A 27,607-nucleotide genomic window follows, 5' to 3' on the forward strand; every position below is an offset into this window, starting at 1 on the left:
AGATGTCTTAGTTATATTGTGTCTTCAGTTTCAATTTTTAGTGACATAAAATTATTGATCTATTATAATCAGCTTTTCAATGTAAGGACTATAGAGGTCCTTAAGAACAGTAAGGTGTCTTTTTTTTTTTTCTACAGACTTTTTATTTACCAGTTCAGCATTATTACTTAAAAGTAGTGATGTGAATGGAAACAGTGTGAGTGTTTTGCAGTTCTTGAGAGATTTTATACACTTTTATAATATTATTCTACAGTGTACTTTAAAAATTACATCTGTATCTATCAAGAAAAAAAATTCTCAATTCTAGGATAAACCACATTCTTTTAAAAAATTATCTTAAAATGTATGCTCAATTTAAAACTCCTTTAAATTTTTTTTTCCCAGTGAATTGATTTTACTCTCATTCTTTCTTCCCCAGTGGTCATATGCTTTGGAAAAGCCCAACACCGGCAGTATATTTAACATCGCGTGGTCAATTGATGGCACTCAGATCGCTGGAGCCTGTGGAAATGGGCATGTTGTTTTTGCACATGTGGTGGAGCAGCGTTGGGAGTGGAAAAATTTTCAAGTAACATTAACTAAACGAAGGACCATGCAGGTACGATTATGTTCCATGGTTGATTAAACCTGCCTCTTTTCACATTAGCTCACTATACAGAATATGGAGTTATCTTCACTAATTGTATTTAAACCAAGTTTATAAAAATTCAGTCATATTAAATATATTTCACCAATGCCATTGGTGACTTTTTCATGACATAATATAAGAACCTTTCACTGATACAGAACCTGAGCACCCACAGCTACTGTGGTTATGGGGTTGAGGCAGGGATGGTGAAACTTGAAGCATTTAGGGACTATGTGGATTCAGTTCTGGAAGGAGGAAAGAAGCTGCAACAAGTTAGATTTAACTCCTGGACCTGACCCCATGGCAGGCCTAGCCTGCTAGTCACTGTCAGGGTTACATTATTTTATTAATTTATAATTGTATAAGCTTATTTAACCTGTTTACAAAAATTGTTTTTCCTTTTAAGAATTACCTAAGGCTAGCCAAAGTAGGAAAACAGTGGGAAATTCTTATTGGGAGGTAGGAAGTGAAAAACAGGTACTTTTGGAGTGAAATAAGATGGGAAGGTTGGGGGGCACCTAGGTGGCTCAGTCGGATGAGTGTCCAACTTCAGCTTAGGTCATGGTCTCACAGTTTGTAGGTTTGATCACCATGTCTGGCTCTATGCTGATGGCTCAGAGCCTGGAGCCTGGAGCCTGTGTCTTCTCTCTCTGCCCCTCCCCACTCAAACTCTCTTTCAAAAATAAATAAAGATTAAACAAAAAAATTTTTTAAAGGACAGGAAGGTTGGGATGTAGCAGTAGAAAGTTGAGGGAAATGTTGTTCAGGTCAGAGAACTCCAGTAGGGGGGTTATCTATGCACTATAAGCTTCTTAAGTGTACAATACTGTTATTTCACTCAAGCCCAGTGTCTTGCATATAATAAATGCTCAACAAATAAATTTAAAAATTTTTAATTTATTTATTTTAGAGAGAGAGAGTGTAAGTGGGCAAGAGGGGCAGAGGGAGAATGAGAGAATCTTTTTTTTTTTAATGTTTATTTATTTTTGAGAGAGAGACAGAGTGAGAGTGGGTGAGGGACAGAGAGAGAGGGAGACACAGAATCTGAAGCAGGCCCCATGCTCTGAGCTGTCAGCACAAAGCCCCATGCAGGGCTTGAACCCATGAACTGCAAGATCGTGACCTGAGCCAAAGTCAGATGCTTAACTGACAGAGCCACCCAGGAGCCCCAGAATGAGAGAATCTTAAGCAGGCTCCATGCTCAGTGCAGAGCCCGACAGGGGGCTCGACCTCACGACTCCGGGATCATGACCTGAGCCAAAAGCAAGAGTCAGATGTTCAACCAACTGCGCCACCCAGGTGCCTGGCCAACAAATATTTTAAAAGTTAGTTGACAAAAGATACGAGGAGGAGGCCAGAGACAATGTACCAATGGCAAACCCTCTGCCAGAGAAAGGAGAACTGTACCTTCTAACTCTTCTTCCTCCTATTGTATCAATTGCCTCTGTCTTCATATTCAGAATTCAGACTATTATAATTATTTGGAAGCATGTATCTTGTAATTTCTAGGTCTACTCAAATATTCTTTAGCCTAAGTATCCAGATTTTTTTATTTGGATAATATGGTCACTAGATTTGTAATAATTAGGTATGTTATAGTTTTTCTTTGTTCTGTTTACTTAGTTTTTAAATTTTAAACATTTTATTATGGAGTATTTTTTTTTAATGTTTGTATTTGAGAGAGAGAGACAGAGACAGACAGAGACAGAGAGTGAGCGGCAAGGGCAGACAGAGAGAGGAAAACAGAATCTGAAACAGGCTCCAGGCTCTGAGTTGTCAGTACAGAGCCTGACATGGGGCTTTTATTCACAAATCAGGAGATCATGACCTGAGGTGAAATCGGATGCTTAACCAATTGAGCCACCCAGGTTCCCCTTTTATGGAGAATTTAATACATATGCAGAAGCAGACAGAATAGTGTGATGAATCACCGTGTACTCATCACCCAGCCCTAACAACCAACCCATGACCAAGCTTGCCCCAGGCATTGTCCATATCTACTTTCCTCCTTCCCCAATTATTTTGAAGCCAATTCAGATATCATATTTTATCTGTGAAATTTTCAATATACAGCTAAGTGAAGGACTCTTTTAACATAACCACAATACCATTATTATACCTTAAAAATAATAATTCCTTAATATTATCAAATATGCAGGAAGTGTTCAAATTTTCAGCTGTTTCCCACGTGTCACATTTTTAAAAGTTTGTTTTGAAATCAGGATCCAAAATGGTTTACATGTTGCAATTGGTTGACATGTCTTTTAAGTTTCCTAATATATAGGTTCCCCTTCCATCTCTGGTTTTACCCCTGCAGTTTATTTGCTGAAGGAACCAAATTGTTTGTCCAGCAGAGTTTACCACAGTCTGGACTTTATTGATTGTGTCCCTATGGTGTGGTTTGACATACTCCTCTATCTTCTGTATTTCCTGTAAATTAGTTATTGGATCTAAGTGATGTTATATATAAGTAGGTATTTCTGTTAATTAACCTGGGAACTAAAGCATTATTTATAGTGTTGTGTATATGACAAAAGATGCCTTGTGAGTTCTAATCAATTGATTTGGGGACATAATTATTTTATCCATATAGTGCATGGGGGGCTATTAGCTAATAGTATTGCTAAAATAAATTCTAGCCTTAATTTCAAAAATGCCCCAAGATGAGAATATATCTAGAAAGAGGAGTTCTTCTTACATAATAAAAAGGAGTCATCCTAGAGATTAAAGGATTTTTACATGAGATAAAATGAGCAGTGGAGGTGTTTAAATGACTTATCTAATCCAAATTGTTTTTGTACTTACAATAATGTTTGTAAATAATCTTTCAAAATTTTAGAACTAGAACACTGTTTTTATTGTTTTTACTTTCTCAGTGATTATAAAACATTTGTATTGCATTTTTGCTAAATTGGGCCTATTCAGTGGTTTTTCTTAAAATACTTTCATACACTCATTCACTAGATATTTATTGAGTGATCCCTACTTGCCAGGCATTGGACTAGGCAATGGGAAATATAATTGTGATGAGAACAAATTTGGTCCCCCTTTTCATGGAACCTCCTAGTTGAAAATCTCTTTTTTCCCCCATAAATCCATCTCAAATTGATTTAAGGTAAGCAATGAAGAAAGAAGCTTATTTCTTTATGTGAAGTCAAGAAATGGACTGACTTGAGGAATTACTGAATTCAAAGGCTTAAATAACAAGATTTCATCATTTTTTTCTTCCTTGACTTTCTTTTTCTCTGTATTGGCTTTTTTTTTTTTTTTTTTACAAAACCTCTCCCTCTTTGGTGGCCTTGATATTTCTATAAACTTAAGATCCATCAAGAAGAGTGCTTTTTCTCCTTCCAGTAATTTCAACAGAAATCTCAGCTTGGGTCTCATGTGTCAAGTCTAGGTTTAGAGTATTTAGTTGGGAGATGGAGGGGAGGATGAATCAACCCCATCTAAACCTCTTGGTTACTGAGAATAATGGAGAGAATGGTTCCCCAGAGGGAAACCAAGGCATATTTACCAGAAAAGAGCATTTGATTCTGGGAAGAAAAAAACCAACATTTATCTGCTATGGCTTATCCTTCGGCTGTTTAGCAACCCTACTGTACTAGTTATGTATTGTTGCATAATAAATCACTCTAAAACATAGTGGCTTAAAACAACAACATTTGTTATTTCTCGGTTTCTGTGGGTCAGGAATCCAGGCATGGCTTTGCTAGGTTTTCTGGCTTAGAGTCTCTCACTAGGCTACAATCAAAGTGTTGGCCAGGGCTTTAGTCACATCTGAAGGCTCAACTAGGTGGGGGATTTGCTTCTAAGCTCATTGACATGGTTATTGGCAGGATTCTGTTTATCATGATCTGTTGAACTGAGAGACTCAGTTTCTTCTAGACTGTTGACTGGAGGCCACCTACAGTTCCTTGTATGTAGCGTCTCCAAAGGGCAGCTTACAACTTGGCCATTTGCTTTATCAGAACAAGCAAGTGAGAAGGGCCAGAGCAAGTGTGAGCAAGATGTAAGTCACAGTTTTGTTTTTTAAGTTTTTATTTATTTGAGAGAAACAGAGACAATCTGAGTGGGGGAGGGGCAGAGAAAGGGAAAGAGAGAATCCCAAGCAGGCTCTGAGCCAGCACAGAGCCCAATGCAGGGCTTGAACCCACGAAACTGTGAGATCATGACCTGGGCCGAAACCAAGAGTTGGATGCTCAACTGACTAAGCCATCTAGACACCCCATAAGTCACAGTTTTTTATAACCTGAACTCAGAAGTAGCATCTCATCACTTTTACCATATTCTGTTCACTAGATGCAAGCTCCTAGATCCTGTCCATACACAAGCAGAGAGACTTCTACACTGATGTGAATAACAATAGGTAGAGATCACTGACCACCACCTTACCAGCTACCTACCAGATATACTTACACTTATTCATATACATATAATTCAGAAATGCACTACTAACTAATGCAGCTATTCTCTATGCAATTGAAAACAAACCCATCCCTCCCTAAAAGAAGATAATTTAGACTCATCTACTTACTCTGTTCAGTTCTAAATCTCTGGTCTAGAAAACTATAAATAAATGTGAGTTTTAATTATTCTCCTCCCTCTCCCCATATTCCTAACTTACGCTAATGAAGGGAAAACAGAACAGCTGCAATGAAAACAGTTTGGAAAAGAGGAGAGAGAAAACAACACACCATGATTACCAGGTCCATAGCTAAAATCCAGCTGGCCAGGAATATACTGAGAACTCTTTTTCTTTGCAGTAGAGTTAGTTGCTTGGTTAATTTAGCAACTCTGGTATGCTCTTCTGGGAAGATCTCCTGCTTGGGAGAATTCCCTTTCTGAGGACTATATATTTTATTCACCCTTTAGTTTTATTGTAAGATGGGGTCACAGATTGTCACAGGGACTGAACAATCACATTTTTTGTTTGCCTGGTTTAGCGTTTTACAATTTCCTTAGAAGCTTAGTGGACTGTTGGTTGATTTGTGTTTCATTAATTCAGAAATCAGAGATTATGTTGAGTCCTAATTGTTACATGTAGACCTTGACCTGGCAGTTGCTACCGGCAATGCGTCATTGCCTTACCTGTCTCCTTGGACCTCAACTTTTCTGTGTACAATAACCTAGAGTGAGGAGTTTTCTTCCTCTTCCCCTTGCCTTCAGGCTGAATCTTAATGGATGATTCTTTCTGAAAGAGATAGTTGATGTCTCCGTTAGGAGGAAGTACCTAGAAGGGAGAAGGTACAGGTGGAGATGAAGCATTTCTCAAGTTTCAACTTTACTTTTCTCTCTCTGCTGACCCTCAGTTTAGCATGGGGCACAGCTTTGGCTCCTAATAGTTGCTATAATTCAAGATTTTTTGATTTTTAGTCACCTTATCTTTTGTAAAGATAAGAGTTAACAATAGAGTGATTTTGAGGATTAAATGAGTTGATGTATGTAAAACAATAATAAATGGTAACTATTACTATGATTATATCTATGCATAGGATTAAATGAGTATTTTACAAATGTGGAAACAGAATTTTTGGATATATGTCAATCTGAGGAGTCTAAATATTGTGGTCAGGTAGAAGTATTGGGTGACACAAGTATTAAGAGGTTAATCCTGGAGCTTCCCTGAATTGAACAGAGTAAACGGGTGCATTTTAAAATTCAGCACAGGACATTTCTGATGTGGGATTCACCATAGTTTTGAAATTATAACCGCAATTATCAGAATGTCTTTAGTTTTGTTATTATAACTGGGATGTTTTATTCCTGTTTAAGTTCTAGTGTTCCAGATTCACAAAAAAGGGAGTTCCCCCATGTGAAGCTTTAGGCAAACATGAATTTTAAGAAATCTGTTTGTAAGTTGAATAATGGCAGAGGCCTATACAATTGTATTATTAAATATTGAATTTTCCTAAACTTGTATTAACAGCCAGTTTTTTTCACTGAGTATCATATTGCTATAAAGAAACTAACATATAACTTCCTTTAAAAACATTCATTTCAGGGTACCTGTGTGGCTCAGTTGGTTAACTGTCTAAGTTTTGATCTCAGGGTCACGAGTTCAAGCCCTACATTGGGCCCCACACTGGTTGTAAAGCCTACTTAAAAAAAAAGTGTGGGGGGGGGGGCGCCTGGGTGCCTCAGTTGGCTGAGCGTCCGACTTCAGCTCAAGTCATGATCTCACAGCTCGTGAGTTTGAGCCCTGCGTCAGGCTCTGTGCTGACAGCTCAGAGCTTGGAGCCTGCTTCGCATTTTGTGTCTCCCTCGCTCTCTGCCCCTCCCCGACTCATGCCATGTCTCTGTCTCTCAAAATAAATAAACATTAAAAAAAAAACACTTTCATTTTCTTCCATTAGCTTTAAAATGTTTCTAGGAGAGGTTGGTATTTTGGACCTTTAAAAAAGGTCTCTGGGAGCCTAGGCTTATGATGGTGTCATAAGTTCACACTTGGAAAAAGAGACATACCTATGGCTCCACAGAGATCAATAATATATGTCTATTTAATATAATATTTAAAGGTAATTTTTAAAAAGACTCACCTGGACTCAAAAACAAGGGAAACATCTCTTAGGTCCAGAGATGGAACAAAAATGGAGAGTGTGACGTCTCCGATGTGCTTGACTCCTGGTCCAGAAGCAGGGAGGCAAAGGCAAAGTGGCTCTCACTCAGCAGAGTGGCTCTGCTGGCTAATGGAACTAAAAGTACTTGATGTGAGACAAGTGGGCTGATCTAGGTCTCTTTAAAATTAGAGCATGAGGATCTGTAAGGTAGTTGTAGTCTCCCCTTTGTGAAAGACCTAAAAAAGCCTTGGACTTAGACTCACAGAGTCACCACCTACAGTCATGGTCTGCTTAGTTCTAGAGGACCTATTCTAGAGCCCTGGAGTTGAGCAGTATGCAACCTGCAGCACACATCTGTGGCTTTGCAGACACAACCCAGCCTTTTCATTGAAAGCACTCTTCACATTTTTGTTCCAAGTAAAAACTGGCTGATTCCTGAGACTGGTGTTACTTCCACAGCCTTTTCAAGTAAAAGTGCTTTTCTTCTTTCTGCCATGTATTACTGGGTTTGGAGATTAGGTGAGAGTCTTCCTTATCCGTCATTGCTGATTTCAGACCACAATAATTTCTTCCTCCCAAGACAACCCCAGCTCCTTTAAAGCACCTACCATCAGACTACTCTTCATTTTGCAGTCATTTCCCCCACTCATTCAAGAGTGAAGCAAACATATCAGTGTCTTTTTTTTTTTTTACCACTAGTCTAGCATTACTCTTTTTTATTAAGACTTTCAAAAAGTTTCTAAAAGATGAAAATTTATTTTAACATAACCATGGTAGCATTTCACATTTCTCCAGTTGTTTCCTAAATATATCTTTCTGTGATAATAGGTCCCACTTCTCCAATTATTTTCTAAATATATATTTAGATGGTTGGTTTGTTTACAACAGGAAACAAAGTTCCACATTGCATTTAGCTAATTTGTCTCTTCAGTCTGTTTAAATCTGAAGCAATTTCTCCTCGTTCTTATCTGTTTGTTTAAGAAACCAGGTGGTTTGTTTTGCTAAAACTTTCACATTTACCTGTTTGCCTCTCTATGGGATGATTCCATTTAACATGTTCATCTAGGCCCAGTATTTGTAGACTGGTTATTAGATTGAGAACCTTGATAAGTATAAAGAACACTTTGTAAGTAATGCTGTGGACTTCCTATTGCATCACATCAAGAGACACACATGTCTATTTATCTCTCTTTTAGTGATGTTAGGATGAATCAGTGTCTCCAGGTGTTGTGAGTCTGATTCATCTAACATGAAGAAAAAGCCTGAAAAGCCCATTGGGCTTTAATATTTTCAGTAGCCATTGATAATACTGGTCTAAAACTATGTTTCATTGGGATTTGCAAAATGATAGTCTTGTAATTCTATCATTCCTTCCGCATTTGTTAGTAAAGTTCTCCCATAAGACATTTGCCTTTTCAACCATTTGGTTACCCTGAGTTGAGACAGTTCTGAAGTATTTTCTGTTTTTACCATTCTTCAGATAATGAATTGATTTCCCAATGAATCTTGTTATTGTTATTGTTGTTGTTGTATCTTGTTATTGTTATTGTTTGTTGATGTTATCATTATAAACTTGCAGATTTTAACATTTTTGTTGTGTTTCAATCTGTTGCAGTCATTATTCTATTTAATGCTCAAATGGTCCCATCTTTGACCAATTGGCTCCTATGTTCTTTTGAGATGACTTCAATAACTTGCTTGTATTTCTGATAAGATATTATAGGCTTCTCATATATTTCCTGTCCCAGACTTGGAATCAACAATTTTTACAAGAAGGACTTGCTCCTTTTGGGAGGGAAATGTTATCTAGAGACCATAATCCTGGTGTGTGCTGGGTGTGCTCCTTGCTGCTGGTTTGATAATTACTTCTAGATAAAATGTGTTTGTTTTGTTTGTTTGCTTGTTTGTTTGTTTAGTAATCTCTACATTCAGCATGGGGCTCAAACCCTGGCATCAATAGTTGCGTGCTCTTCCAACTGAACCATCCAGGAGCCCCAAAGTGTATTTGTTTTTGACAGATAAAAATACATCATGAGTGTATACTGAAGTTTCAAATTCAAATTTAAGATTATAGAGTTTTACTCTTAATTTCTTACTTATAGCTCTTTTGTAAGAAAATTTTGGTTCCTAAAGACATTAGTGGTACTGTGTGTGTGTGTGTGTGTGTGTGTGTGTGTATAACTATATCCCAAAATATAGTTTAAAATAGCATCAATATTATTCTAATAATATGTTACTAAATACTGTTTTAGATTTCTTGCTTTGTTTTTTGTTTTCTTTTTCTTTTTTCTTTTTTTTTTTTTCTATTTTAGAGAGAGTGCAAGTACATGTGGGCAGGGAAGAAGGGCAGAGGGAGAGAGAATCTTAGGCAGGGGCTCAATCCCACAACTCTGATATCATAAGTTGAGCCACAATTAAGAGTCAGACACTTAATGGACTGAACCACCCAGGTGCCCCTCATTTTGTTTTTTTTAACATAAACAAATCCATATATCTTCATATCCTTCCCTTTATTAGATAAAAAGTATTATACTATACACATTATTTTTTATCTTGCATTTTTCACCTTACACCATATCCTGGAGATCATTCCATAAATCTTCTTATTTCTTTTTTGGAGCTGTATAGTATTCCACTCTGTGAATATACCATAGTTTATTCAATCTACCCCTATTGACAGACATTTGGGCCCCTTCAGTCTTTTGCTATTACTACTAGTGCTGTATGTAGTAATAGCTGTGTGTGTGTGTGTGTGTGTGTGTGTGTGTGTGTGTGTGTTATTTCATAATTTTGCTTATTTATCTTTGTGATAGAATTCTAGAAGTAAGATTTCTGGGTCAAGGAATATATGTATATGTAATGTTGCTATCTCCATCATGGTTATAGCAGTTTTACTAGTTTGGTGAGTATGGGAGTTGAGCAGATAATAAAAATACAATATGCCTTATAGGTAGAAGTGCTTTAAAGAAGTAGTTAAAAGAAGTTTCACTTTATCTTTCTTTTTTTCCATACCCATTCATTCTTCATTAATACTGTAATTGTCATATTATATTTAGAAAGATGATAATATTTTGAGGGGAATTTAAAGAAATGCTAACTTATAGGTACAATTAATCTCTTTTTCTCTATTTTTGCCTCTTGCTACAGTGTCTTCCCCATTCTGGTATTGACAAAAGATTAGATAAATTTAACTTGCTCAACATTTTTCTTCATTTGCTTCAGATTGTCCCATTAATATCAAGGTTGTTAGCAGATACTGCCAAGTGTTAAAATCCTTGCAAACTTTGTTCTGTTACTGACTTTGTAACAGTTTGAGTATTATAGGTGAAATCTTTGTTAGTTGGTGCTTAGCTTTCTTATACATTTTCTCTGTGTTTTTACATGTGGAAATACTTGTGCCCCTCTGTGCAGCTTGACTGTGCAGTTGGTTTCTTTACTAATACCTCCTACTCCATTTTGACTTTTTAAAATTATTGTATCTCTTTTTTTTAGAACTTAAATTTTAAAGTAAAACCTAGCCCTAAGAAGATATTTTTCTGTTTGGGGCAGAAATCATACAGTCTCTTTCCAACTCCTATGCATATATATATATAGCTATATCTCAATGTTATAGCATTTTTCACCTTATTTCTCCATTGCTAGACCGTTCAAATTGGCTTTCAGGTTAGAAATATACTTATTTCTACTTATTTCTAGAACATTTTCTGTGTATTTCTTTTGTTGGTTGATTTTTTAACGTTTATTTATTTATTTTGAGAGACTGTGTGCGTGCATGCATGCATGCCCAAGGAAGGGAGGAGTAGAGAGAGGGGGAGAGAGAGAATCCCAAAAAGGCTCCACACTGTCAGCACAGAACCAAATGCAGGGCTCCATCTCATGACCTAAACCACAAGATCATTACCTGAGCCGAAATCAAGTCAGATGCTTAAACTACTCAGGTGCCCCTGAATTTTTTTATGCTTCAAAATCTTACTAATTTACCTGGTTAAAATTTTGATGTATTTTAATGTTGTTTGTTGGTATTTCATTTTTCCTTGTTTAGGTTCGTAACGTTCTTAATGATGCAGTGGATTTACTGGAATTCCGTGATAGAGTCATTAAAGCATCTTTGAACTATGCACACTTAGTTGTTTCAACATCTCTTCAATGTTATGTGTTCTCGTAAGCATCTTGCATTTCTTAAAAATCCAGAGTTTTGTCTGTGATGAGGTATTTATTTTCAAGCTTTCACATCAACATGGGTTGGTTTAAACTTAATTTTCTTAAAACCTCACTTATTCCAAACTTAACTCCCAACCAAGAAATGGTTTAAAAATGAGCTATGAACACTAAAAATAGATCTAATAAAGTTTGTGCATCAGTTAATAATCATTTTTATAATAGAAAATACCTTCTCTGAGATAGTGTTTATTCTTACTTTACTCACAGTTCTAAGGAATTTAGTACAACAACTATAACTTCATAGCCCAGAGGAGCAGCTGATAAATGGTGGGAAAAAGACCCACCTAACCACTGGAAGAGAAGGAACAGTTAGTGGCCTGACAATAGGCTGAAAGATTTTCAATAGGGATACAAGGAAGTTTTCAAGCTTAATATCATAGCCCAAAGTAATCATGGATATTCATAATGATAATCCAGAGTTGTCCAGAAATGATGGAAGAAAATATATTCAATCTACCTGTATTTGAAAATGGAGAATAATTCAGTACATCCAAGAAACTTGTGCCTAAAACAAATATACATGGTATTTTTCAAAGTGTCACTCAATATGTGCTGAAAAGTGTTGAACTGGCTTTCTGGAAATGAACAAACAAACCCAATTTGCAGTGATTACCTACTTCTATAATGTAAATACTTCTACTGTGGCCAGTTTAAGCTACCATTATGATGTCACTGAAGGCCGAATTGAAAAGAGATGCATAGTAGCAAACCGTTATATAGAATTGCCACCATATGGACACAACAGATGTATATAATCTCAAGTGCATAGATAATAGTAAAATGTAATAAAATAATCTGGAAGGAATAAGTTTGGATTATTATCATCTTTGTTTTTGAATATAATATGTTAAGTATAAGTTTATATAATTTAGTTTTAAATAATAGTTTTTTTTAAGTTTATTCATTTTGAGAGAGACAGAGAGCACCAGTGGGAGAGGGGCAGAGAGAGAGGGAGAAAATCCCAAGCAGGCTCCACACTGTCAGCACAAAACCTGGTGTGGGGCTCGACCCCATGAAGTGTGAGATCATGACTTAAGCCGAAATCAAGAGTCAGAGGCTTAACTGATTGAGCCACCCAGGTGCCCCAATAATAGCTTTTAATACTTGGTTTACAAACTTCCTGAAAATACACCACTTGGTACAAGCTGGCTCTAGCATGCCACCAGCTGACTTCTCAACTATCCAGAAAACTAATGTAACCACTCTGATACTTTCAAGAATTGTGAATAGTTAGGGACTGTTTTTTACATTTTGTGCTTCTATTTGTAACATTATGTGGTTATAATCATTGAATATAAAATTGAAGATAGGGACTACATGTGTCTTAGTCACAACTATACACCTAGTGTTCAACATGTAGTAGGTATTTAGTAAATAAATGTTTTTGGATAAATTAATGAATCAAAAAAACATGAAGAGTAGTAGTGTCTTGAATTCCTAAGCCCAGTAATGTGCAAGACAAAGGTATACAGTTTTATTAACAATAAAAATTGGTATAATTAATTATTAAAAATTCTCACTCACTATACATAAGTCGACTACTAATCAGAATGTACACCTTAGGACAGCAGCCAAGCCTGGAAGAATTAAATGGGAGAAGCAGAGAAGAGAGGGGATAAAGAAATAAGCAGCTCAATTCAAGGGAAATATTTTTCTTACATGAAAGTGAACAACAGTATGACTTTGGGAAAAGTCAAGAAAGATACCTAGTTAAACAGTTGATATATAGGGAAGGGATTATCGGATGTGAAGAAATTTCACAATCACTTAGCTCACATAGTAATGTGAATAATTAATTTTCATGGGGTTGAGTCAAATAGAGAAGATCTCTTCAGTTTAGGGTTCGTTTGAAGACAGTAGGTCTCTTAACCACCCCATGTGTGGGGTTTATTCTGCTAGTTTATTGGAAATGACAGAATGTTTGAATCTGGAGGATTAGTATCATGTGTTACTTGCATCAGAGGTGGCTTTTTAAAATATTTACTGAAAGTTTAGCACTGTTATTTAATTTTTTTTGTCTCTTTACTTTTTTTTGTCACCCCAATCTTCATATACCAGTTAATATGTGGCAGAATATAAGATTGCTTTTATTTTTTTATAAGTTAGTCTTGCCTCCCCTCTCTTGGCAAGACATTTATTAAGGCACAAAATATTTCTGAAAGTGAAATACCAGGGAGCAGTAGTGGGAATGAGATAGTGCTGAGACTCATCGTCACCAAAATATATTTCATTAAATTGTAAAACCTACTAGTATTTTAGATAACAAAAACTATCTTTTATTGAGCTCTATTATACTATCTTTTTTGGTCATGGTCTAATTTACCCTGTGTGTTGAGTATGACTGTTCCCATTTTCCAAGATGAAGAAACTGAAAGACACAGAGAGCATTTAAGTAACTCACTCTAGATCAGATTACTTCTTTCCTAAAGGAAGAGCTAGGGTTTGAGTCCAAGTTCTTAATAACTGTTGCCCTTTTTTAGTAATAAAAATATGATTTTTAAGACAAACATGTAAGCAGTATAGTGGTTTATATGAAAAGAAGTTCCAGAAAAAGGAACATGATATATAAGTATTCTTTGTTAAATTTTCATTTGAAGTTTCATAGCATTGTATAGAAAATACTCTTGCTCTATTTGACAGTGTGGTTTAAGGAGCTTATATTTCTGTGGCAGATATATATATATAGATACATATATATATATATATAGATATATATATACCTATCTCCATTGTCATAACTCTCAGATATTTTGCAAGGGGACATTAAAAAAATCCACAATCACTATTCTTATCAAAGAATGAAGGTTAGTTTTAACAACTATGTACATGAAGCATGCTATGATATTTTTTCTAATGTACAAAAGCACATATTTTTCTCATACCTGTGACCCCAGGCCTAGTTATTATTAATAGTTTATTCATTGTTTTGTTTTGCGCATGCCTTTACTTATTGAAATAGGTATCAGACTCTTTGCATTAGCCAATATTAATTTCCCACCAGTGCGCCCACTTACTGCAGCCTTTCCCTTCCCCCATTTCCTGGATCTGAATATGAGACTTAATCTGATTTAAAGAATTGGTTCCATGAAAGTAATTGAGAGGAAGTCAGAATATATAGGAATGATAAAATATTTTAAACTGTGCAACTTTGATTATTTGGGGTGAGTCTTTCAGTTTGTAAATGTTCTCTCCCCCTTTCCTATCTTTGAATCCCTATTATAAAAACTAAAGGAATTGTTTGTTTATTTACTTAGCAATTTATTCAATGAGTATGATCATTGGCTACATTTATATAGTATTTTACAGTTTACAGAATGCTTCACAGAAATCTTCATTTAGCCCAACAATGACACTGGGAGAGCTACAGGAAAAATATTCATGTTCATAATGTTAATTGTTATTATAATGTCTCTTTATTCACTATCTAGTATATAACCGGCAGTTAGCTAGACACTTTGAGTCGTCATTATCTCAGTTTACAAATAAGGAAATTGATGCTTAGGAGGTTGACCTTATTAAGATCATATGGACAATAGGTGGTGAAACTGGATTGCTAATCCTGATCTGTCTAGCCAAAAATTCATCCTTTCCTCACCGTGTCATGCTGCTACTATATCAGATAAGAAACATAAAATGACTTGCCCAAACCACATAGCTAATAAATGACAGAACTTGCACTTACGATTCCTCAATTCACATATTGTGATGCCTAGAGTAAACATTTATTGAATGTTTACTACTGAGTACTTACTACTTACACAGAATTTGGTTTCTAGTCAGGGATACAGACATGTAAGTGAATGATTTCAGAACAATGTGCCAAGTGCTGTAATAGAAATATATACAGTTACTGTGAAACTGAAGACACTATTTAAAATGAATACATATCTATTTATTAAAAAGCATTTGGTATTTTAAATGTTAATAAGTGTCCTTTTTATTTGTCTTTTAGTACGAAGAACTGGAATACACCTCTTATATTTGATCTAAAAGAAGGAACTGTTAGTTTAATTCTGCAGGCAGAAAGGTAATTTGTTTATCTTGTTTGACTATTGAATTTGGGGTTGAAATATTTCAGATTGCAGTAAAACACTGTATAAAGCATGTCATTTACAGAATGGTATATTAGTCATTTGGAGTCAGTCTGTTTCTATTTATTTTATTTTATTTTATTTTATTTTATTTTATTTTATTTTATTTTATTTTATTTTTTAACGTTTATTTATTTTTGAGACAGAGAGAGACAGAGCATGAACAGGGGAGGGGCAGAGAGAGAGGGAGACACAGAATCTGAAACAGGCTGCGGGTTCTGAGCGGTCAGCACAGAGCCCGACGTGGGGCTCGAACTCACAGACCGTGAGATCTTGACCTGAGCCGAAGTCGGACGCTTAACCAACCAAGCCACCCAGGCGCCCCTGTTTCTATTTATTTTAAAGAAGAAAAAGTAAGAGAATAAGCTGTTAGGTCAGTGGTTCTGAAACTTTTTGCTCTCAGAATTTCTCTACATTCTTAAAAAATTCTTGAGGGTTATATATAGGTTTTATATATATATATATATTATATATATATATATACACAAATTTATATATATGTATATTAGCATTTACTACACTAAAATTTTTAATTGAGAAATTTAAAAGGTGTTCATTTTTTTGAACACCTTTTGTTTTTTTAAAAAACAAGGTTTTAAAAAAAAAGGCTTTAAAAAAACCTTTTGTTTTTTTAAGTTTATTTATTTATTTTGAGAGAGCGAGAACAGAGTGAGGGCAGAGAGAGAGAAGAGAGAATCCCAAGCAGGCTCCGCACTGCCAGTGCAGACCCAACACGGGACTCAAACTCACAAACAGTGATACCATGACCTGAGCCAAAATCAAGTCAGATGCTTAGCTGACTGAGCTATCCAGGTGCCCCTTTGTTCTTGTTTTTGGTTTTAAATATTGGTTGAAACACATTGATTTTATGAGCCACTACTAGGCTGTGACCTGAAGTTTCAAAAATAATATTCTTTACCCACACTTTCAGTGTATACAGGACTATAGAACACTGGGCCAACAAACTAGAGTAAGGTTGAAATAGCTATGGCTCAGGAACCCACACTTTTTCATGAAAACTGTCATCAATCAAGTACAGTGATATCCTACTGAACCATCAGTTTTAGAAAGCTACAATCCAATGAAACCTGGAATAAAGTTTGAAAATAGAATCAACAATTACCTAATATAGCTACCTGTGAAATCTTTGCACTAAAACCGTGTACTTTATTCCTTATTCCTTTACTCACCACCTAGGCAGTCTCTTAATAGTGTTGTTATCAGGTTTTCTAGCCCACGGCCTTTTATAAATAGCAAACCAGAAGGGGAATGCTCGTGGGCTGTTAGAGGCTGGCACAAGGACAAGAAGAAAAGTGACTGCCTGGCAAGCAGCATAGAGAAAACTAAAAGCACAGAACTGTATAGCTGAATAGCTTCATTATTCTGATGCATGAACACATTCTCCTGTATACCAAAGCTGTCAGTTAAACAGTTACTGAAGAGTATGGTCATCATATTGATGACCTCGAGTGATCAAGAAAATTGTGTCAAATTTTGTACCATCTGTTTAATGAAATTGAAATATATTTCTTTATTTAGTTATATCATAAACTTTTAATATGAAAAAGACGTCTTTGCCACTTAAAAAGGTAAGATTTCAGCTATCTAAAACACCATATTTCTGAAATTATTTTTATTCAAATAGTTCCAAATTTATTCATTTACACATTACTTATAAGTGTATTTATTGAATATGCTCTTAGTAAAGGCATTTGTTAATGGCATAACTAATTAGGCAGTTAAAGAATAATTTCCTTACCTCCCATTGGCTTCTCTTATTTCTGTACTGAGAAAACTTTGCTCCTTGAAAACTGTTTACTCACAAGGAGGTTAAAAACTTATAGTGTCTTTTTCAGGATAGAAAACGGTTTTAGTATTGAAACAAAGAAAGAATTTATACTAATATGATGTATCATTTGTCAACATTAGCAAATATTGTTTTCATACACTAATGGGTAAGGGCCAAAGCCTTCAATCAAATAAACTACATACCAGTACTCAAGTATTAATTTAATTAAAATGTATATATTTGTTCCATGGCAAGAAAGAACAATGAGCAATTCCTGGATCAAGAAATAGTTCTGAATCAAGGATATTAAATTTTTGAACTTAAGATCTTAAGAAGTAATACTGTGTTCAGCATTGAGGAAATAGGCATTCCAATATAGCAATGGTATGATTGTAAATTATTACAGCCTTTCAAAGGGCAGTTTAACAATAAAGATTAAAATTTTCTAAGTAGGAGTGCTTGGGTGGCTCAGTCAGTTGAGCGTCTGACTTGATTTTGGTCATGAGCTCAGGTCATGATCTCATGGTTTGTGGGTTCAAGCCTCGTGTAGGGCTCTGGACTGACATATGGAGCTTGCTTGGGATTCTCTTTCTCTCTCTCTCTCTTTGCCCCTTCCCCATTCACGCGTGCGCGCGCTCTCTCTCTCTCTCTCTCTCTCTCTCTCTCTCAAAATAAAACATTTTATAAAAAAATAAATAAAATTGTTTAAGTATATGCCCTTTCATCCAATTATTACATTTCTAGAAGTTACACTAAGGAAATAAGGTAGACATACAGAGATGTGTATACACTAGGCATTCTTTAAAACAGTGAATAATTTAGGGGCGCCTGGGTGACTCAGTCGGTTAGGCGTTGAACTTCGGCTCAGGTCATGATCTCATGGTTCGTGAGTTCAAGCCCTGGGTAGGACTCTGTGCAGACAGCACAGAGCCTGGGGCCTGCTTCGAGTTCTGTGTTTCCCTGTCTGTCAGCCCCTCCCCTGCTCACACTCTGTCTCTTGTGAAAATAAACATTACAAAATAAAAACAAAAAAATACAGTGAATAATTTGAAATAAAATAAATGTCTATCAGGACTGAGTTAATAGGGGTGCCTTGGTGGCTCAGTCAGTTAAACGCCCAACTCTTGATTTCTGCTCAGGTCATGATCTCATGGTTTGTGAGATCAAGCTCTACATCAGGCGGACAGCATGGAGCCTGCCTAAGATTCTCTTTCTCCCTCTCTCAGCCCCTCCCTTGCCCTCTCTCTCTTTCTTAAAATACATGAATAAACATTTAAAAAATTTTAAAAAGCAATGACAATAAAATGAAATTATAATACACCCATACTTTGCCATAAGTTATCTCTTTAGAGATAGAATTGCAAGAGATCTTTTGCTTTCTCTTTGTTGTTTGAATTGTTTTTTGCAATGTACATAAATTTTCAAAGGAAAAAAAATTTGATTTAGATTTTTCCAAAGAATACACTATTCTCTCATATAAAAATGAAAATAGAGTAAGCTTCTATTTGAGAATGTATTTTTATTCTTTTTTTTTTTTAGACATTTTCTTCTTGTAGATGGTGGTGGTATCTATTTATATTCTTATGAAGGCCGGTTCATTTCTTCTCCAAAATTTCCTGGAATGAGAACAGATATTCTGAATGCACAGACTGTATCTCTGAGTAATGATACCATAGCAATAAAAGACAAAGCTGATGAAAAAAGTAAGTGTATTTCTATAATTTTCCATGTCACATTTCCATGAAATTTGTTAACACTGTAAAATTTCCTTTCTTTTATTTTCTCATCTATTAATATATTCACTTTATATGAAAGAATTATGAACTTCCTATTTGTCCTAAGCATAAATTAATTAAAGAACTAAAGTTGACATATTATACCCAATTGATAGAACAGATAAGTACTGTCACAACATCAAAGCTTATTGGTAAGTAATAAATCTTTATGTATTTAGTAGCTGTTGGTAGAGAGTTTGAGTTCATGATTGTGAGTCCTAAAAATGTCTTGTTACTTTTTAAGTTTTGTGATCTTTTAAAATGTTCCTTTTCCTTCATTTGGTAACAGTAAATACAGTAAATATTGTGTTTCATTGTTCTATGTATTTTGCTTATATGTATGTATATTTTTATAAATATTTTTATATTTATATATATTTTGAATTAAATAGAATAAAGTTATGAATTTAAATTTTTCATATAAAAATATAGATTGCATTAGTATTTAGAAAAAATATAAATATGTCTGATGTTTTGGAATTCCATAGTACAGTGACACGATGTTTTTAGGGCATTGCTCTATCTCAATGACATTTATCCAACAGATACTGAGTACTTGCTATGTCCAGGTATTTTTCTAGAAGTTGAAGATACAACAGTGAATAAGGCACACAAATAAACATACAAATTATAATAAGTAGTCAGCTAATGATATGTGCTGTGAAGAAAATGCAAGGTGATGGAATAGAGCACGCTGGAGGTGAGGTAGGGGAATGACTATAGGACAAGCAAGTGCAAAGGTTCTGAGGTGGGGATGATTGGCATGTAAAAGGAACTGCTAGAAGTCCATGGGACTAGGTCAACATGAGCTAGGCAGAGAGTGGGAGGAGAGGACAGAAAGATAGATAAGCAGGAACCAGATCATATAAAGACTTGGCCATGGTAGGGATGTTGGATGAGAGAAAGAGAAGAGGCACGCATTTTTGTCCTGGATGAATGAGATGGAAGATGGGGAAGGAGGAAGTTTACAGGAGGTCCACAAACCGAATTCTATTTTGGTCATGGTAAGTTTGAATGCTTCTCAGACATTCAAGCAGGAATGGAGGGTAAACAGTAGGTTAGACAAGCCTAGGACTCAGGAGAGAGTTGGGGACTAGAGATACAAATTTGGGAGTCACTGGTATACAGATGCTGCCATGGCACTGAAAGAAATCATCCAAGAAGTAAGTATAGGCAGAGAAAGGACCAAAGACTGAGCACATCAATACTTAGAGATGGATGAGAGGAAGCAGAGCCAGTGAGGTAAGAGTGAGAGTGAGTTATTCCCAAAGCCTAGTGGAAAAAACATTAAATAATTGTTTTTCTCTCTTGGTACATACTGCCAAATGTTGTTTATCACTGTGACATGTTACAAAAAAAATCTGACGTGATGGTTAATTTTGTTAGTTCATGCTGTGGAAACCTTAATTCAGGAGCTAAGAAACTCTGGCTTTTTAATTTTCAGTACTTTCAGATCCCATCCCGTCTCATACTGGTAGAAATATAATTCTCCTAATCAGAGTTTGTGTCTTCATGCCTTAGACCTTCTCTGAGAGAGGATATTTGGTGATTGTTTTATTTTTGAAGGACTTCCTTTCTGGCTAAAAAAGAGAATCAAGTAAGATAGTATCTAGATAGCAGACACATTTACGATGACTGAGTAATTGTTAATAACTTGGAGGTCAGATTTTTTTCTCAATAAACTTAAATTTGAAAATCCCAGTGATCATTATGAGTTGTCTGTACTTTTCTTGTTCAACACTGCATATTTTAGACAGAAGGTGTAATAAGGAACTTATATTTACAACTGAATATACCTTATTCTGAATATTTATTTATTTATTTATTTATTCATTTTATTTATTTTTTTAGAGGAGAGAAAGCACGAACAGCATGAGCAGGGGAGGGGCAGAGAGAGAGAGGGGAGAGAGAGAATCCCAAGCAGGCTCCATGATGTCAGTGCAGAGCTCACACTCACCAACTGTGATCATGACCTGAGCTGAAATCAAGAGTCCGAGACTTCACCAACTGAGCCACCCAGACATCCCTATTCTGAATTTTTCTATATTTAATTCATATCTGAAACATATTTCATTACTCTTTAATACTTTCATAATTCATAGCACTTTAGAGCTAGAAAGAATCATCAACATTTTCAGAAATATGGATTATCTGCCAATAAATTATCTGTTTTACTTACATAAATTTTGATTGTTGAAGAAGATAATCATGCAATTCTGTTTGGCTGTAAACAGAAAATCAAAAAGACCAAAATAAAATTATTATTGTAAACTGATGTAAAATGAGTAGGAAAATATTTTCCTTATGTTTCTTTTAAAAGAAGCTAGTATTCATTGATGGTTAAATAGAAGTATGTGCTAATAATAGAAGGCACAAGTGAAGTACCTAGAATCTTTAACCTATGAAATTTTCCTTCAAGGGGGTCCGTTCACATACGAAAACAGTGCTTCCTTCCTAATTTGGGAGCTCCTTTATAAGCAGGATTCTTGGACCAAGTACAGTATTCTACCACTTTGGGTGATTAAGTAGTGGAGATACTACTGCTTTTGACTTCCTTCTCCTCAAACACTTGCACAGATAGGCTATGATATTAGTCTGGATGACTCTTTGAAACAAATGTCTGGATAAGGGGAGAGTAGAAGTTAGAGAGCAGTTACTTATGTTTAGAAACAACTCTTTCAGCCCCCAACTCCTTAGTTGTTCTATCTACCAGTTTCTGCTACATACTAACACTAAAATACAGGTCCAGCCTCCCTTAGATCAGGGCCACCTACAGTTGTGGAAAGAAGTATGCAAGTCCATCCATATACCTCCATCTCTTTGTAATATGTGCAGTCATCAAAGGATGGAATGCTTTTATTTGTAAGAAGTTACTAGTTTGTCTAGCTATGAAAAGAAAATGGGTTTAGCCAAGCCCAAAGCATTTTTTTGTTGGAAGCCAAAATGTAAAAATTTTTGTTGCCATGCTTAATTAAAAATTCTGTTATGGTATTTTTCTTTTTAACTTTTCTGAGCAAAGTTGGCAATTTTAAAACATAACTTATTGTTACAAAATTATTTCCTCTGTGAATATAGCCAGTGACCTCAAACTCAACATTCCTAAGATTTACTAACAGCTAATAATATACTAGAAGTGTGACCTCTGGAATTTACCTATCATGTCATACATATTTTGGCATTTTTATGATCTGTATAACTTGTTCAATTCTTTGGCTGACTACTCATGCCACTGTCGTTTCATGTCATTTCTGTCTGTTCATTTTTGTAAACTTTTTGCATGTTTGATCATATGAAATTGCTCCATTGGGGATGAATCTTGGATTGGAGTAATTTGGAGATCACTTAAAGAGAATCACCAAAACACTCCCAACAATCTTCCCCTCACCCCCTGAAAATCTTTTTAAAAGAGAAAAGAACACTTTTCTTTGTACCACTGTCATGTTTGAGATTAGAAGAAGCCTTTGGTGAAACAAAGGAGGGGGCAGAGGCAGAATTTGCTCTTGGCTGCTTCAATGCAATATCTCCTGTAATTTTTACAACTTGACCTACTTCAAGTTGTAAAGCTGAGGTTGGAAATAGAGAACTTTGAATTATCATTATTTATATAATGATTGATGTCATGAAAGTAGATGAAATCAGGGAAAATATGTGCTGTGAAAAGGTGACTTAAAACGAAAGCTTAGAAGAAAGGGTCACCAGATAAGGAGGAGTTAGCAAAAGAGAATGAGGGGTGGTCCAAAATAGGAGAGGGTCAGGAGAAAACAGTGTTATATGTAGCCTGCATAAGAGTTTCAAGAAAGAGGATGGTCAGGAGCACCCAATGCTGCTGGGAGGTAAAGACTAAAAGACTCTTGAAAACTGAAAATAGACTCTTTGACTGGGAAACATAGGGGTCATTGGTGATCCATGCAAGAGCCTTTGCATCATGTAGTAAGGTAGAACAGCAAATTGTAATAAGTTGAACAGTGGATAGGGGTTGTAAAACCTGAAATGCCTATTGTTTCAAGAAGTCTAGCATTAAGAGAGGCAAGGAATTAACAGATTATTCAAGAGTAGGGAAGATTTTTTTTTTTTTTTGAATGAAGGTAACTTTGAAGTGTTTGTAGTACTCAAAATGAATCAGGCAAAAAGGTGCAGGTAAAGGTCCAGGAGAAAATGGGGATGGTTGATAGAGTAATATCTTAGAGAAAGCTGGGCAGGTAGAATGACAATGTATAGGTGAAGAATGTGGTAGAGGTAGAGGAGTATGGGTACCAAATACCCATTCACCTGAAATCAGAGCATGTGAAGTAAGGACCAGGGCTAAGTAGCTTTGGAGATAATTGGAGGGAAATTGAGCTGTTACAGGTTACCAAAGGTTTCATTTTTATATAGCGGAATTTTAAAATTTACATGATCTCATTGAATATTTCGTGGTTTCCAAACAAATGTTTTGTCTGTCTTAAAACCAACTCTTGATAATCTATGGAAAATATTTAATTTCAAAATATCTGCTCCATTTCAATAGGGGAGTTATTTCCCTCAGCTATCAGTTAGGAAGAGAAATCATTGTTAACAGCCGTCAAAAAGAAAAATTAGAATTAATGCTATAATAATGGTGATCCAATTAAAAAGTAATTATTTTATGGACTGCATCTTATTTGCATGTATTCTTTTTCCTAATGTAACTCTAAAAATCAATGGGCTTGCTGGGGATATGGAAAAGATAGTTCTGGAACCTTCCCTCAGGAGTTCAGAGAAATTCTCAGACTGAAAGCTAGCTGAGCTCTCAAATTAAGTGTTTCTGAGAAATGTGGTTTCTTTAAGAGATTTCTCCAACGCTGGATGCAAAGATTTGGGGGAGGGGCCATGGCTGGCTCTATTGATAGAGCACACAACTCTTGATCTCACCCGTGTTAGGCATAGAGCCTACTTTAAAAAATAAAAACAAAATTCTGATCGAAACCAAACATTCTGGTACTGTGGAACTTTGAATTGAATATTCTGTGGTAAGGCCATGAATTTTAATTTGTAAAATAATATTGATCACTTACAGAGATTCTCGATTGTTGGTAGTCCATCTGTTTTTTACCCCAATGGAGTATACTGCAATTAAATTGTGATGTTAAGGGAAGAGTCCTCAACAAGATTGCCTTGACTTCAGATGTCAGCTGCAAGTCTTGGTGCATCCCCAGACCACCTTTACTTCTAACCAATTGGCTGCGTATCCAAAGGCTCCCATGACTCTCTCAGCTTCAATAATTTGTTAGAATGACTCAACTCAGGAAGTTTCTATATCTATGATTACAGTTTTGTTATAAAAGATATGCATAGTGAGATGTCTAGGAGCTTCTATGCCCTCTTTTCATGAAATTAAAGTGGTCACCCTCCCAGCACATCCATATATTCACCAACCAGGAAGCTTCAGTGAACTTTGGTGTCCAGAGTTTTTTTGTTTTGTTTTTATTACATGACTAATTAGGCACAATTACAAAAATCACTGGCCATGTGATTGAACTCAGTCTTCATTCCAGAGGTCAGGGTTAGGGGGAGAGCTGAACATCCCAATCCCCTAATCATGTGCTTGGTCTTTCTGGTCACCAGCCCCTATCCTGAAGCTATCTTAGGGGCCCACTGAAAGTCACCTCATTAGTGTAACAGTGACACTCCCATCATTCAGGAAATTCCAAGGGTTTTGTGTCCATTAACTCGGGACAAAGACCAAACAAATTATTTCTTACACCACAGGCCACTCCTGGTCTTTGACCATAGATCCCTTATAGCAAAAGGATCATTCTCAAAAATAGTACTTGTATGAATATGCCTAAAATTTGGAGGAGTCAGTGTGGACTAGGGATAGGAGGCATTTATTTATTTATTTATTTGTTTATTTATTTATTTATTCATTCATTTATTTTATTTAATTTATGTTTATTTATTTATTTTGAGAGAGAGAGAGAGAGAGAGAGAGAGAGAGAGAGAGAACACAAGTGCAGAAAAGGAAGAGAGGGAGAGAGAATCCCAAGCAGGCTCTGCACCATTAGTGCAAAGCCCAACACAGGGCTCGAACACACAAACAGTGAGATCATAACCTGAGCCAAAGTTGGATACTTAACCAACTGAGCCAGTCAGGGGCCTTGGGATAGGAGGCTTTTAACTCAGATATTTCCAATACATTTGTCCATCAATATCAATATTACAATCTTACCAACAATGACAGTGCTATACTGTATTGAAAATGAGTGAAAAGACACTGGTACTTTACTAGAGTCACTCTAGTCACTAATAATTAGTCCAATCCATCATCACATTATATAACTAAAATGTCTTCCAAGGCAAAGCTACTCAGGTATATAGAATTACATTCAGTCTTGTCAGGTTGCAATAGCAGGTAGGGTCTCAGCAATATATAGCTTCACTTTTTCTTTTTTCTTTATTCAAGTATAATTAACATACAGTGTTATATTAGTTTCAAGTATACAATATAATGACTCAGTAATTCAATTCATTAGCCAGTGCTCATCATGATAAGCGTACCCTTAAGCCTCTTCACCTATTTCACCCATCCCCCTACTCACTTCCCCTCTGGCAACCACCAGTTTGTTTTCTATATTTGAGTGTTTTTTTGTTTGTCTCTTTTTTTCTTTGTTTTTTAAATTACATATGAATGAAATCATGTGGTATTTGTCCTTCTCTGACTGACTTATTTCACTTAGCATTATATACTCTTGATCCATCCATGTTGTTGTAAATGTCAAGATTTTTTTTTTAATGGTTGAGTAACATTCCATTATAGATCTGTGTATCTATCTACCTATCTATCTATCTATCTATCTTCATCTCACATCTTTTTTATCCATTCATCTATGGGTGAACACTTGGGTTGCTTCCATATCCTGACTATTATAAATAAGGCTGCAGTGAACACAGGGATGCATATATCTTTTTGAATTAGTGTTTATGAAAACATAAATACTTTGGGTAAATACCCAGTACTGGAATTACTGGATCATATGGTAATTATATTTTTAATTTTTTGAGGAACTTCCATACTGTTTTCCGTAGAGGCTGCACCAGTTGGTATTCCCACCAACAGTGCATGAAGAGTCCTTTTTCTCCATACCCTCACCAGCACTTGTTGTTTCACGTGCATGTGTGTGTGTGTGTGTGTGTGTGTGTGTGTGTGTGTAGCCATTTTGAAAGGTATAAGATGATATCTTGTTTTGATTTGCATTTCCCTGATGATTAGTGATGTTAAGCATCTTTCATTTGTCTATTGGCCATCTGTATGTCTTCTTTAGAAAAATGTCTGGTCATTTCCTCTGCCCATTTTTAAATTAATTATCTTGGGGGGGGGTGTTAAGTTGTATAAATTCTTTATGTATTTTGAAAATTAACCCCTTATTGGATACAGAATTTGCAAATATCTTCTATTCATTCATTAGGTTGTCTCTTTGTTTTGTTGGTGGTTTCCTTCATCATGCAAAAGCTTTTTATTTTGTTGTAGTCTCAATAGTATAATTTTGCTTTTGTTTCTCTTGCCAGAAGAGACATATCTAGAAAAATGTTTCTATGAATGATGTCAAAGAAATTACTGTGTATGTTTTCTTCTAGGAATTTAATGGTTTCAGGTCTCACATTTAGGTCTTTAACCCATTTTGGGTGTATTTTTGTGCATGATGTAAGAAAGTGGTTTCATTCTTTTGCATGTAGCTAGTGTCCAGTTTTCCCAACACTATTTATTAAAGAGACTTTTTCCCATTGTACATTCTTGCCTCGTTTGTTATATATTAATTAACCATAAAAGTATAGGCTTGTTTCTGAACTCTGTTGATCCATTGATCTCTGTGTCTGTTTTTGTGTCAGTACCATATTGTTTTGATTGCTACAGCTTTGTAGTATATCTTCAAATCTGGGATTGTGATACCTCCAGTTTTTTTTTCTTTTTCCAGATTGTTTTGACTATTTGGGGGTATTTTGTGGTTTCATACAAATTTTAGGATTTTTTGTTCTAGTTCTGTTGAAAATGCTATTGGTATTTTGATAGAGATTGCATTAGATCTGTATATTGCTTTGGGTAGAATGGACAGTTTAACAATATTTGTTCTTCCAAACAATGAGTGGGGAATATCTTCAATTTCTTTCATTAATGTTTTATAGTTTTCAGAGTACAGGTCTTTCACCTCCTTGCTTAAGTTTATTCCTAGTATTTTACTATTTTTGATTCAAATGTAAGTGGGACTGCTATCTTAATTTCTCTCTCTGCTACTCCATTATTAGTGTATAGAAATACAACAGAGTCCTGCATATTTTTGTATCCTGCAGCTTTCCTGAATTCATTTATCAGTTCTACTAGTTTTTTGGTGAAGTCTTTAGGGTTTTCTATATATAGAATCATGTCATTTACAAATAGTGAAAGTTTTACTTCTTCCTTACCAATATGGATGCCTTTTGTTTATTTTTCTTATCTGTTGCTGCAGCTAGGACTTTCAGTACTATGTTGAATAAAACTGGTGAGAGTGGACATCCTTGCCTTCTTCCTGATCCTCGAAGGAAAGATTCCA

General features: G+C 35.5%; 2 protein-coding genes across 15 annotated transcripts in view; one reads left to right on the forward strand and one right to left on the reverse strand.

Moving 5' to 3' along the window:
* The window catches only part of IFT80 (intraflagellar transport 80), a 135,204-nt gene that overhangs the window by 80,766 nt on the left and 26,831 nt on the right, over positions 1–27,607 (forward strand). For all 4 annotated transcript variants that reach the window (XM_003991947.6, XM_019810498.3, XM_045037360.1 and 1 more), the window contains 4 exons: positions 419–598; positions 11,231–11,349; positions 15,362–15,436; positions 18,829–18,992. In XM_003991947.6, the coding sequence (XP_003991996.1) occupies positions 419–598; positions 11,231–11,349; positions 15,362–15,436; positions 18,829–18,992 (538 nt within the window). The remainder of the gene's footprint in view (positions 1–418; positions 599–11,230; positions 11,350–15,361; positions 15,437–18,828; positions 18,993–27,607) is intronic.
* Positions 18,812–27,607, reverse strand: part of CC2H3orf80 (chromosome C2 C3orf80 homolog) — a 68,297-nt gene continuing 59,501 nt past the window's right edge. For 6 of the 11 annotated variants that reach the window (XM_045037378.1, XM_045037365.1, XM_045037381.1 and 3 more), the window contains 2 exons: positions 21,244–21,288; positions 18,812–18,905 (listed from right to left, as the gene is read on the reverse strand). The gene's annotated coding sequence lies outside the window, so the exon portion shown is untranslated. Of the gene's footprint in view, positions 18,906–21,243; positions 21,289–24,097; positions 24,150–27,607 lie in introns of those variants that run through there. The other 5 variants (XM_045037364.1, XM_045037377.1, XM_045037372.1 and 2 more) reach the window with 2 other exon arrangements.

This window comes from Felis catus, chromosome C2, assembly GCF_018350175.1.
Source record: "Felis catus isolate Fca126 chromosome C2, F.catus_Fca126_mat1.0, whole genome shotgun sequence".
Classification (NCBI taxonomy): domain Eukaryota; kingdom Metazoa; phylum Chordata; class Mammalia; order Carnivora; family Felidae; genus Felis; species Felis catus.